Here is a 12,026-nt window from a genome sequence, read left to right on the forward strand (position 1 = left end):
CAGTTCAGTACTTTACTCAATAATACTCAATAAGCTCACACAACAACAACAACAACAATAATAAAACCCCTTTCCCAGTGAAGAAACATTTTAAGGACATGTTTATGATCACAGCACAGATTTATTTCAGGAATATATTTAAGGATGTAAATATTAGACACATTTGTTAAATTTGTAGCAGAAAATTTATTTATTAGATCCACTAAAGCATTTCTTTCTTCCAGAAACCCAAACCAGAAACACTGCTAAATTCAAAAGAATACTTTAATTAGTTTCATTAAATTGCATTATATTTAAGTTGACTTTATTTACACTAGATTAGATTAAACTGATTTCCAGTCAGGCGTGTATCTGATATACAATTATTATAATATATATATATATATATATATTATTGTGTCTAATAAATTAGAACAGAACCATGGTTCAACTTAATCAACTAAAATTTCAATTAGTATTTAATTTATACCTCAGTAAATCCAGTAAATGTTTCACATCTGGGTTTTAAATTTTTTTTTTTTAATTTTTGACATCGTAGAGAATTTTTCATTTTTCTCTATAGCCAAGATTCTCAAAGCAGCCCATGTGAGATATATATATATATATATATATATATATATATATATATATATATATATATATATATATATATATATATTCCATTACAGTGGTGGAAATCACAGTCCAAGTTATTATATTTATTTTTCAGTTCATAGAGTTATTAACCTCTTTGAATGCTCATTTAAATCAATAACTCTAAAACAAAAAGAGAAATGTATAAATAATCAGTCTAAAAGTTCAGTAGTTAGAAAATGTCCATAAAATAAATCAGTAGCACTTTACAATAAGATCCACAAATAAGCTTATCTTAAAATATGTACTAATTAATCCATAATGTGGGATTAATACATGCACTAATCATTAGCATATCAGGAAATAATGAAGCGTGTACATTAACAGGAAAGCAGTCACGTGAGAATAAATATGAATAATTAGAATAGTTTAACATGAGCGTTTTTTCAGTATTAACATCTGAACTCATTCTGCTCGTTAATACTGATTTAAACAATGAGATCACACTGCACAGCTCATATACAGATATACTTGTTTTTTAACACACACTAAATTTAGTATTCTAGATTTGCTGTACCCTGTGAACCCTTACCCGGTGGGTGGGGGGCTGTGCGCGTTTTATACCGGGATTACGGTAGAGAGTCACTGCGCGGTTCCTCAGCTGATATGACATAAAGCTCCACATAAAAGCCGCATCAGTTCTCCTGCTCTTTCACAGTCAGAAGCGGCATGTGAGCTCCACCAGCATGAACTCCACTGAAGATATCACTTTAACCCCGGTAGCTCTGCCCCGGGAGCTCGCGCAGAACCCGCTGCATAAGATATGGATGCCGTGCAAGAACGGACTTCCGGAAAAGCACATTTCCCAGAGAAGAGGTGGGTAGAAATATGTGTGTGTGTGTGTGTGTGTGTGTGTGTGTCACCACCACTGAAACCCACGCGTTTAAGAACTTATTGTTTTTATAGAAATTCTAGCGCGCGAGTGTGTGTGTGTTTTTGCACGCGAAGTTTAATAATAATCACTTTGTCGCCTGGAAGAATGTAAACCGGCGCGCGCTCCCGCTCACAGGAGGCCCGGGGTGTGATGCAATCAGCTTCAGATCCGTTTCAGTCCTCTTCTCTGGGAAAACTGTCTAACTACTCAAAACAGTCGCTGGAAGTCGTCAGATTATGTCGGAGACTAATTTGCATATTCAATTGTGGTCAGTGATTGGTCGGTGGGAATAGCGCTGATCAGTGATTGGTCGGTGGGAACAGTGCTGGTCAGTGATTGGTCGGTGGGAGCAGTGCTGGTCAGTGATTGGTCGGTGGGAGCAGTGCTGGTCAGTGATTGGTCGGTGGGAGCAGTGCTGGTCAGTGATTGGTCGGTGGAAATAGCGCTGGTCAGTGATTGGTCAGTGGGAACAGTGCTGGTCAGTGATTGGTCGGTGGGAATAGCGCTGATCAGTGATTGGTCGGTGGCTTTACACACTGGTGGTGGAGGAAGTGAACCTGCTCCCTCTGGATCTGTTCAAAAAGTTGCAGGATTTGTTTTTATTTTTATTTTAAAGAAGTCATAAAGGAGGTCTGAAAAGTCATCAAATTAGAGACAAAGTCACTAAGTGGGTCATTCCGTGTCTGATGTTTCACGATTCCAGATTTGAGTTCTGTCACTGAGTTCAGGGTCTGGATGCATTTAATAGTGCTCAGGTGTGTCCCCATTCACACCTGAACACACCTGACATTAACCTGCGTCCTGCTTGAACAGGTCACAGGCCTGTAAAGCCGCTTTGTGACGATGTCCATTGTTAAAAGTGTTGTATAAATCAAATCCAGTCCCGGTGTGAACAGGGTCAAATGTGTCTTGAAGACGCACTGTGATCAGATCTAACCACATTCGGAGGTGGTCTGGGGCGCATACGGCCACATCGCGTCTGTAGGGTGAACACGGTTTGGTCTCCAGGACAACAACGAAGGACCAACTAATCAATTGTGTCATTGCCCTCGCTGGAAAATACGTAATCATTGTGATAATCATTGTTTGGAAGCGGTACTGAGCGGTACTGTATGACGCTTGTACAGTAGCACTACTTGTATTGTTCTCCGATTGATATATCGCTTTGCTTGTATTTCCTCATTTGTAAGTCGCACGGGATAAAAGTGTCTGCTGAATGAACAAATGTAAATGTACCGAACGGACCCGGTCGGTACTGAGCGGTACTGAGCGGTAGAGCTTTACGCCACTAGGTTACTGGTACGTGGTTTATTTTAAACCAGTAAAGGTGTTGAAACCGAAACAGTAACATCCTCTGATGCTGAGAACAAGGCATGTAAATGTCTGTATGAGTTCCAGTTTACGTGAACATGATCTGAGCAGAGCAGAAGGACAATGACATCTGCAACCCAGCCAGTGATCGCGTAGCTGTCTCTCCCCTCGGCTAGCGTGCGTTGTTCGTGGTGTTTCTGTGAACCTTTAAGATCAAGAGAGCAGGTCCAGGTAATCCAGCAGGAGTTTCATCTCTGAGTGGTGTAGAGAGCGAGCAGGAGCTGAAGACCGGTCTACTGTGGAGGCCAATTCATTGATGTATATATTGAATGGTGTCGGATTAAACATCAGCCCTGTCTCACTCCACGCTCCTGTCTCAGTCCACACTCCTGAAAGATGAAATTTGTTCGTTTGTTGCTAATTCTTATTCCACACTTGTTTCCTGTGTACATGGTGTTAATGAGATCATACGAGTTACTCCTACACCACTTTCCAACATTTTATAAAACAAGCCGTTATGCCAAATGGAGTCAAAAGCCTTTCTGAAGTCAATAAAAGTCTCTCTCTCTCTCTCTCTCTCTCTCTCTCTCTCTCTCTCTCTCTCTCTCAGTTTGCATGACTAATTGTCCCACCCTCATAGTGACTGTGGGGTTGCCAGCTAGAGGAAAGACCTACATCTCTAAAAAACTCACTCGATACCTCAACTGGATTGGTGTTCCCACTAAAGGTACTTTAAAAAAAGTTCTCTTGAAGTTCTCCATTGTTCCTCACTCCTCCCAAAACTGTTTTTATGGGTGTTTATATTTAACTTTCACACACTGCAGCAATGCAGTAAAAAGTTCTGGTTACGTTGCACTTTCCTGTAGTGTAGAAGTTCCATTACAGAATAAGTTCCATCTCTGAAAGGAGACATTTACATTTATTCATACACAAACATTTAACTGAAGACAAAAAGTTCATCATCTGTTCATTTCACATCCTCTCTGAGTGAGAAAAATCACAGCTTTAATACTTATTATTATTGTGTGTGTGTGTGTGTGTGTGTGTGTAGAGTTTAATGTTGGACAGTACCGGAGGGAGTGTATGAAAGTCTACAGGAACTTTGAGTTTTTCCGTCCTGATAATGAAGAGGGACTAAAGATCAGGAAGTAAGATGACATGCTCTATCTGTTTGTGTTTGTGGTGTTGAGTAATTTAGTATTTTTCGAGACTCTGTGTGTGTGTGTGTGTGTGTGTGTGTGTGTGTGTGTGTTTCAGACAGTGTGCTCTGACTGCTCTGAATGATGTGAGACAGTTCCTCGGTGTGGACGGAGGACAAGTGGCTGTGAGTGAAATGAATACATGGACTATAAATGTCCACATCTTTATTTTTACTCTTCAGGAAATTTAAAGCTGATGTGTTTATCATAATTTATTCGGCAGGTGTTTGACGCCACAAACACGACGAGAGAGAGAAGGAAAATGATCATGAGATTTGCTGAACAAAATGGTTACAAGGTGCAAACAATCCAGCAGCTTTATTTAATACTGATTACAGAACAAGACGACGCAGTGTTTAAACTCCTCCTGAACTATAAATACACATTATTTTCATATCTCTGTGTTACAGGTGTTTTTTGTTGAGTCGGTGTGTGACGATCCGGAGGTTATTGCTCAGAACATTGTTGTAAGAACATTCATTACAGAGAATTTCTTTAAACATTACACTTTTACTCATGAATAATTACGAATAATAGTGTATAAAAATGCATCGTGTGTGTGTGTGTGTGAGAGAGCAGCAGGTAAAGTTGAACAGTCCTGATTATATTGACTGTAACACTGAGGAGGCCGTTCAGGACTTTATGGAGAGGATTAGATGTTATGAGAACTTGTACGAGCCGCTGGACGAGGTGTTGGACCGGTCAGAACATCTTCACTTTCATAATTATTAATATAATTATCATTTAGATATTTAATGTTTTCTCATCTTCACTTTTTCATCTCCAAAGATCTTTCATCTTTATCTTCAGAAATGTAGATTACATGAAAACTGTAAGATGAAAGGTGTAGTTAGACAAGGCAGGGGTTTTGTAATACTGTTGAGGTGTGTGTGTGCACGCGCTGTTACAGGGACCTGTCCTACATTAAGGTGATGGATGTGGGGATGCGATATTTAGTAAACCGTGTGATTGACCACGTTCAGAGTCGCATCGTTTATTACCTGATGAATATTCACATCGCTCCACGCTCCATCTACCTCTGTCGCCATGGCGAGAGCGAACTCAACATCCGGGGCCGCATCGGGGGCGATTCAGGACTTTCCCCCCGTGGCAAGCAGGTGTGTGTGTGTCTGTGCGCGCCACAAACACAAGCAGCTTTACTGAGTTCTTTACGTCCTCCTGTTAGTTTCATGTCATTATATTTCTGTTAATGTCAGTTAAAACTAGAGCTGCAACAACTAATCGATAAAATCGTTAATAATCGATTATGAAACTCATTGTAAGGAATCTCATTATGGATCAGTCGCTCTGCGTGCGGTACTTTTACTCATTACATTTACTTCTGTTCCGAAAACATGCTTCGGAGAGTAAATACTAAAGATTTGTCCCAAATGCATTATATGCTCCACCGTCTAATGCAGTGATTTCGCGGACCCCTAGTGGTCAGTGGTGTAATTGTAGGGGGTCCGTAGGAAAGTGTTAAAAATGTTTATTTTATATATATATATATATATATATATATTATAATATAATATAATATAATATAATATAATATAAAATATGTAAAAAAAAAAAAAAGTTAAATGTATCAAAACATTCAGATGAGATGTTTTAAAATTAATCAATTTGGTTATTCACAAATATCACATGAGCTGACATTCATTGATTGATTGATTTATTTAAAATTTATTCACAAATGAAATGATAATTTGCAAAAACCTGAGTGGTAGAGAAGTTCAAGTGTCGCATTGATGGATAAAATAAACAAAGGATAATTCAGAGAGTCAAATTAAATGTCACACCAACAATAAAATGTAAAAAATAAAATCTTGAATTGTTTTGATTCAATTTTAATGTTAATATTATTAATGTTAAATATTAATAAAATAAAGAAACATATATAGAAGTGACTTAATATATAGACTATAATTGTTGTGGAGTGTGGACGGTCCTTGTGGATTGTTCGAAATATGCTAGGGGTCCAGAGCTCACAAAAGGGTGAGAACCACTGGTCTACTGTATGAATTTTAGAAAGGTAATATCGTCTCAAATGGAACACATTAGTTTTTTACTAGCCTGAAAGTTTGTCCCCCATCCGATTAACCGAATAAATAAATAAATAAATAAATAAATAATTGGCCAACTAATCGATTATGAAAATAATGGTTAGTTGCAGCCCTAATTTAAATTAATTTTCTGTAAATTTTGTCACAGTTCTAATAAAAAAAAAATCTGTTTATTATAGAAAATGAAGTTTAAACCTCAAAATTATTTTTTTAATCACTGATTTGGTTTCAGCTGGTTATCACACACAGAAATGATGGAGTTAATGATGTCACTTTTACTGTAGTCATGGTAACCGTTCCAGTCCCCACTCGGGTTGAAATAAACCAGAACCTCAGAAGTTCCGTTAGTTCCTGTTTGGTTGTTGATTGTATTGTGTGTTCGTGTTACTCACACAGACGTGTGTGTGTGTGTGTGTGTGTGTGTCTCTCTCTCTCTCTCTCTCTCTCTCTCTCTCAGTTTGCTGCGTGTTTGGGGAAATTCATTCAGGAACAGAACATAAAGGATCTGAAAGTTTGGACAAGTCAAATGAAGCGAACCATCCAGACTGCAGAGGCACTCATTGTTCCCTACGAACAGTGGAAAGCTCTTAATGAGATTGACGCTGTAAGGAGTGTGTGAGAGAGATGAATGCCATGCTCTGTCCTGAAGTGTGTGTTTGAGGGCTTCTTTATACTTGTGTGTTGAGGTGAATTTGAGTTATGATTTAGAGAATGGGATTCTGGGTAAATGTGGTATAGAAACACACTGTGCAATGCTCTGTATCCAATGGTCTCCAGGATAATGCTGATTGGTTGATGGACAGGTGTGTCCAGTTGCAAGCCCAGAAATGTTTACCTTTCTTCTGTAGGTTTTATTACAGTTTCAAAGTAATATTGTTCAGAGTACATCTTGTTTGAGGAATAAAACTATAAACAGTGAAGTGTAAACACATCCAGAACTTTCTCTTGAGCCTCCACTACCCCTAACCTCATTGCTTTTAGAAAGTCTAGTGTGGTGAACATCTCCTACGTAACGGTTACAGGACACCGTACTTTACTTTCTTATTCTAACCCATCCTCAGCAGAGCCACAGTGTAAACCGCAGCAGCACCATGAACATTAAATCAGTTTTATCATCAGCGTTCTGTGGCTGATAGAATTGTGGATTTTAACTCTCTTTAAATTAAAACGCTTCACTACACGAGCTGCTCGATTCTTTTGAATACTGACGAGTGAAATCCACTTCAGAAGCAATTCACCTGCTTTATAATTAATCACACAAGCTTTCTCTTATTTCCCCAGCACTGTTACTCCTGACTTATTGTACATTTATTATTTATTATATACTGTGTGTGTGTGTGTGTGTGTGTGTGTGTGTGTGTGTGTGTTTATTTGTACCCTGAAACAGAACTATGCTTTGTTTTTGCGGTGTGCTCTTTTCTGCGTTGGTTAATGTGGCACTGCCCCCTAGTGGACACACTAATGTTAGAATCGAGTATGAAGACTACGCGAGCTTACACACACAAAACCTCCCAATGTGCTGGCAAATGTATACTTCAGTCCTAAGTGCCTGCTCTGTCTTGGTGTGTGTGTAGGGCGTGTGTGAGGAGATGATGTATGAGGAGATACAGGAACATTATCCTCTGGAATTTGCACTGCGGGATCAGGACAAGTTCCGATATCGCTACCCTAAAGGAGAGGTACAGTGCTCACTCCGCAGGGTCCTAAATTCCTCCCTCACAAACATACCTACTCGTGGGGTCCACAGTCAAAATATCATCATCATCATCATTAATGTCATATAATCTCATATACAGGTCTGTAAGTGTACATGGGTCAGTGATGAGATGTGTATATCACAGTGTACACAAACCAGTTTTATAGAAATGTGTGTGTGTGTGTGCGTGTGCGCGCAGTCGTATGAGGATCTGGTGCAGCGTCTGGAGCCTGTGATTATGGAGTTGGAGAGGCAGGAGAATGTTCTGGTGATCTGTCATCAGGCCGTCATGCGCTGCCTCCTCGCCTACTTCCTGGACAAAAGTGCAGGTGAGAAACAAAAATCAGTAAATTAACTTTACTCCTCGTGCCATGATTTTAGGAAATAAGAGAATAAACAATATTGTAGATATCAGTTCTCACCAGTTGGACCTCCATGATTCTGCTGCTGTAGAAACTGTGAGTAAACATGGCTGAACGTCTGCATGGGTTTTTACTTTGTTTTTAGAGGAGTTGCCGTATCTGAAATGTCCCTTACACACAGTGCTGAAACTCACACCTGTGGCTTATGGTGAGCAAATGAACACACACACACACCCCCTCTGAAATTTACAGATCTCAGAAAAAGAATCTAGTTTTGTGCTGTTGTTTAATTCAGTACCTCATTCAGTACTTTACTGTTTATAAATGTTGAAGAAATTTGCTGTTAAGACAGTAATAAAGTAATAAATAATGTGTATATATAAACAGTGCTGAGCAGCAGTTAATTGGTCATTAATAGACGGTGGTCTAAAGGTGTGGTTTTCCTGTGTTTGTGTTTGTTAGGGTGTAAAGTGGAGTCGGTGGGTCTGAATGTGGAAGCAGTGAACACACACAGAGACAAACCTGAGGTACGCTGCAGAACCACATGCTCTGGAATCAGTTCTGTCTGGGTGGGAGGCCAGTCGTGGGTGTCTGTGAGCTCATGTATAAGGAAGAGGGCAGATGGGCAGATAACACCTCCCCCTGACTGTGTTACACCTCCACACCTCCCTGTGATGGACAGCAGCTCGAATAAATACAGCCCAGTGTCTCAGAGGAGGCGTGTGTTAGCCTTCACCCTCCCTGGCTGCTAGCCGCCATATGACAGGGGAGCAGGTGCCCGGGGGAATCATAATCAGTACTCGGTATTCGGTACTCCGTATTAGCCGTGACCCTGATGACGGTGGTGTCGCACACAGGCCACTTTGAGTCCATAAATATGGTGCTATGTTACGTGTAGTCCATACTAATTAAAACAGTGTCACATGTGTTTGTTTATGAAGTCTTAGCAGTGAGTGTGAATCGTGTGTGTGTGTGTGTGTGTGTGTGTGTGTGTGTGTGTCCGTCCTCCTGGTGAGAGTAAATAATGAATACACAGTCGGTTGTCACACTGCTGCTGTCTCCTTTTTCTGAACAGAACGTGGATGTGTCTCGTCTGGCTTCGGAGGCGCTACTCACCGTCCCTGCACACCAGTGAACACTCGCACTCTCTCTCACTCACTCACTCACACACTCCTGTTTACTCCTTAATAATAATCCTTCATTATTCTCCTGTAACACTGTGAAGGATTTGTACTTTTTGTCATAATAATCAAACTGTGATGACTGGAATCCAGTCCTGTAGTTAACGTGTGTGTGTGTGTGTGTGTGTGTGTGTGTGTGTGTGTGTGTGTTTTACACTCAGATTTACACACACAGGATGCATGTACATGATGGTGAGCTTGTGCAACTGAAACATTTATCTTCCTCATTTTTCTACATTTTCCTGATGTTTACACTTTTTTTTTTCTAAATGTTGAAACGGCACTTTTTTTTGTTGTTGAGGGGAAAAATAAAAATAATCCACTGTGCCAAAAGCAAAACTTTATTTAGAGCCTTAATCTGTGTTTCTTTTTGGTTTAACGACAACATAGTTGGAGATTTTAACCCTTTAACCCCGCTCTGGTTTCTCATTGCTGTAAAGCGGAACGTCCCCAGATTCAAATCTGATGAGAGTGAGGAGTTCAGTTTTTGGATAAAAAAAAATGTGAAATAAAGAGAGAAAGAAAGATCACAATCAAATAAAATTTGATTTGAATTTAGACACAAAGAGCTTTTATTTTGGTGATGAATATCATCCCGAGTTTCTGATTTATGTTCTGTTTATATTTAACTGTAACACAAATGTATAGTATATTTACAGTCTGTATAAAGAATACACAAAAACCGTGTTCACAAACGTGCCGATGTGTGTGTGTGTGTGTGTGTGTGTGTGTGTGTGTGTGGGGTGTGTCTTAAACATTCTACAGAGACACAGAAACTGTGAGAAGGAAATAAATAAAACTCCTTTTTTTCATGTTTGAGAGAAAGTGGTGTACAGATTTATTCCTCAGCTGTTTGTTATAATTTTACAGTGAAGCCAGAACTCAGAACATCATCATCACTGCTCTTTATCTTTACCGTGTCTCACCTTCTGGATGTATGTAAATGTATGTATTACTTTCCCATACGCACAAGTCTTCAGCGCTGCTTCACGAATGGGCCTTAAATCAGGACTAAAACATCTGGATCTGACGCATAAACACACTTTTATGTGTATTTTATGTTCGGGTTTCTCTGTTTAACATTTAGTAGTGTTTATGAAAATAAAGCGTTTCTTATGAGAAATATAACACTCATGACTCAGTTCACTGAACCATGGTGTAAAAAAATATTTTAAATAAAGTGATTTAACGAGCTCTGTTTTCAGTCTATTACTGATATTAACACAGGATAATAGTTTTGGTGTGTTACAGCATTGCATCATGCACACAGGCAGCATGTGTATAAATCTGTGTATAAATGTGTTTAAATAAGTGTATAAAGGCACACTGATAAATAATTTCAGTAAAAAAAGCACGCCCACATAATTAACACTAAGTGACAAAAACAGTGCAAAAACTCCGTCAGGATTAATTACAGTGTCTGTGTGAAATGTCTGGAACGTTCCTGAATACACGATTTAAAAAAGTGAAAACTATCACACGCGTGTTCTAACAGCTGCTACGTCAAATTCTACTGACATCTGGATTTATTATAAACCTTTTCATCCATAAAATCAGAGGCTTTATTTATAAAGATGTGCATTAAATGAATCCTAAAGATGGACATGATTATATTATAAAAGGTTTCTGTGCACACAGGGAATGGAACGGCGCGGTACATTTTTAAATAGTCCTTTCACAAATCACTGTAAAGTAGACGGTTTATAAACGAAGTTCTGGTGTGGTGATGAACACGGTTCAGTACCAGCGCTCTGCAAACAGGGTAAAAGTACAAATGCACATCAAAAATATAAATGTGTTAGAAAAAACACTAACACAGTAACCCTATAAAAACCTCATCCTTTAAGGCTGCATCCGGATTAATCAGACACACACACACACACACACACACTATTTCCTGTCTCCGTCCATCAGGCAGGCTGCTGTGGATTAATATTGAGGTGGGCAGGGTTTCCCAGTAGACCAATCCGCTGCTTGTGCTTCCTTTGTTCAGTCATCTATACACAACACACACATAATCAGTGTAAACACACAGTGTTAACACACACGTATATACACACAATTAGTGTGTAACACACACACCTGCTCTTTGAGCTCTGTGAGCTGATTGGTCAGATTGGTGACGAGTCTCATGGTGGACTCAAGTTTGTCCTGCAGGGAGCGAAGTTCGTTCTGTTCTCCTTCTGAGTCACTGCTCACCAGAGACATCGCTCTCATACGGGGGAACCAGTCCAGATTGTGTTCCTGTCTCACAGAGAGAGAGAGAGAGAAAGAGAGAGAGAGAGAGAAAGGAAAGAAGAAAACAGCACAAAATTAACTTGCACTTCTTTTCTCTCCTCAGTGGCTGTATGTGTTTCACTTCAGTTCATCATGCTAAAGTCAAGCTCCTGAATTTAAACTAAATATGTTTACGCATTCAGCGGACTCAGTTATCCAGAGCAACTAACAGAAGTGCTTTACAGTTTCTAACAAAATCACATGCTCCAGCTATAGACCTATATCAAATCTCCCTTTATCTCCAAGATCTTAGAAAAGGTTGTACACAGCAGCTATGCTCGTACTTATATAGGAACAACATTCATGAAATGTATCAGTCAGGATTTAGACCTCATCATAGCACAGAGACAGCGTTAGTTAAAGTAGTAAATGACCTTCTACTGACCTCTGATCAGAAGATAGGACCACATCACCCCGATCTTATCCA

General features: G+C 39.4%; 2 protein-coding genes across 5 annotated transcripts in view; one reads left to right on the forward strand and one right to left on the reverse strand.

Moving 5' to 3' along the window:
- The first annotated feature begins 1,199 nt into the window (after positions 1-1,199).
- Positions 1,200-10,515, forward strand: pfkfb4b (6-phosphofructo-2-kinase/fructose-2,6-biphosphatase 4b). 2 transcript variants are annotated; one of them, XM_053636392.1, is made up of 14 exons: positions 1,200-1,449; positions 3,429-3,545; positions 3,870-3,966; positions 4,076-4,142; positions 4,241-4,315; positions 4,428-4,484; positions 4,597-4,718; positions 4,928-5,135; positions 6,541-6,687; positions 7,658-7,762; positions 7,979-8,108; positions 8,287-8,349; positions 8,604-8,668; positions 9,217-10,515. In XM_053636392.1, exons 1-14 carry the CDS (start codon positions 1,320-1,322, stop codon positions 9,274-9,276), a joined length of 1,443 nt encoding a protein of 480 aa, XP_053492367.1. In that variant the 5' UTR covers positions 1,200-1,319; the 3' UTR covers positions 9,277-10,515. The 2 variants fall into 2 exon arrangements, with proteins under 2 accessions (XP_053492367.1, XP_053492368.1); XM_053636393.1 differs by lacking the exons at positions 1,200-1,449; positions 3,429-3,545; positions 3,870-3,966 and having other exon boundaries at positions 4,101-4,142; positions 4,590-4,718.
- Positions 10,516-10,607: 92 nt separating this feature from the next.
- The window catches only part of itpr1a (inositol 1,4,5-trisphosphate receptor, type 1a), an 88,653-nt gene continuing 87,234 nt past the window's right edge, over positions 10,608-12,026 (reverse strand). For 2 of the 3 annotated variants that reach the window (XM_053636367.1, XM_053636368.1), the window contains 2 exons: positions 11,405-11,566; positions 10,608-11,319 (listed from right to left, as the gene is read on the reverse strand). In XM_053636367.1, coding sequence (XP_053492342.1) covers positions 11,233-11,319; positions 11,405-11,566 — 249 coding nt within the window. In that variant the 3' untranslated portion in view covers positions 10,608-11,232. Of the gene's footprint in view, positions 11,320-11,404; positions 11,571-12,026 lie in introns of all 3 variants that reach the window. The other variant, XR_008387096.1, reaches the window with a different exon arrangement.

Source organism: Ictalurus furcatus, chromosome 11 (assembly GCF_023375685.1).
Source record: "Ictalurus furcatus strain D&B chromosome 11, Billie_1.0, whole genome shotgun sequence".
Lineage (NCBI taxonomy): Eukaryota > Metazoa > Chordata > Actinopteri > Siluriformes > Ictaluridae > Ictalurus > Ictalurus furcatus.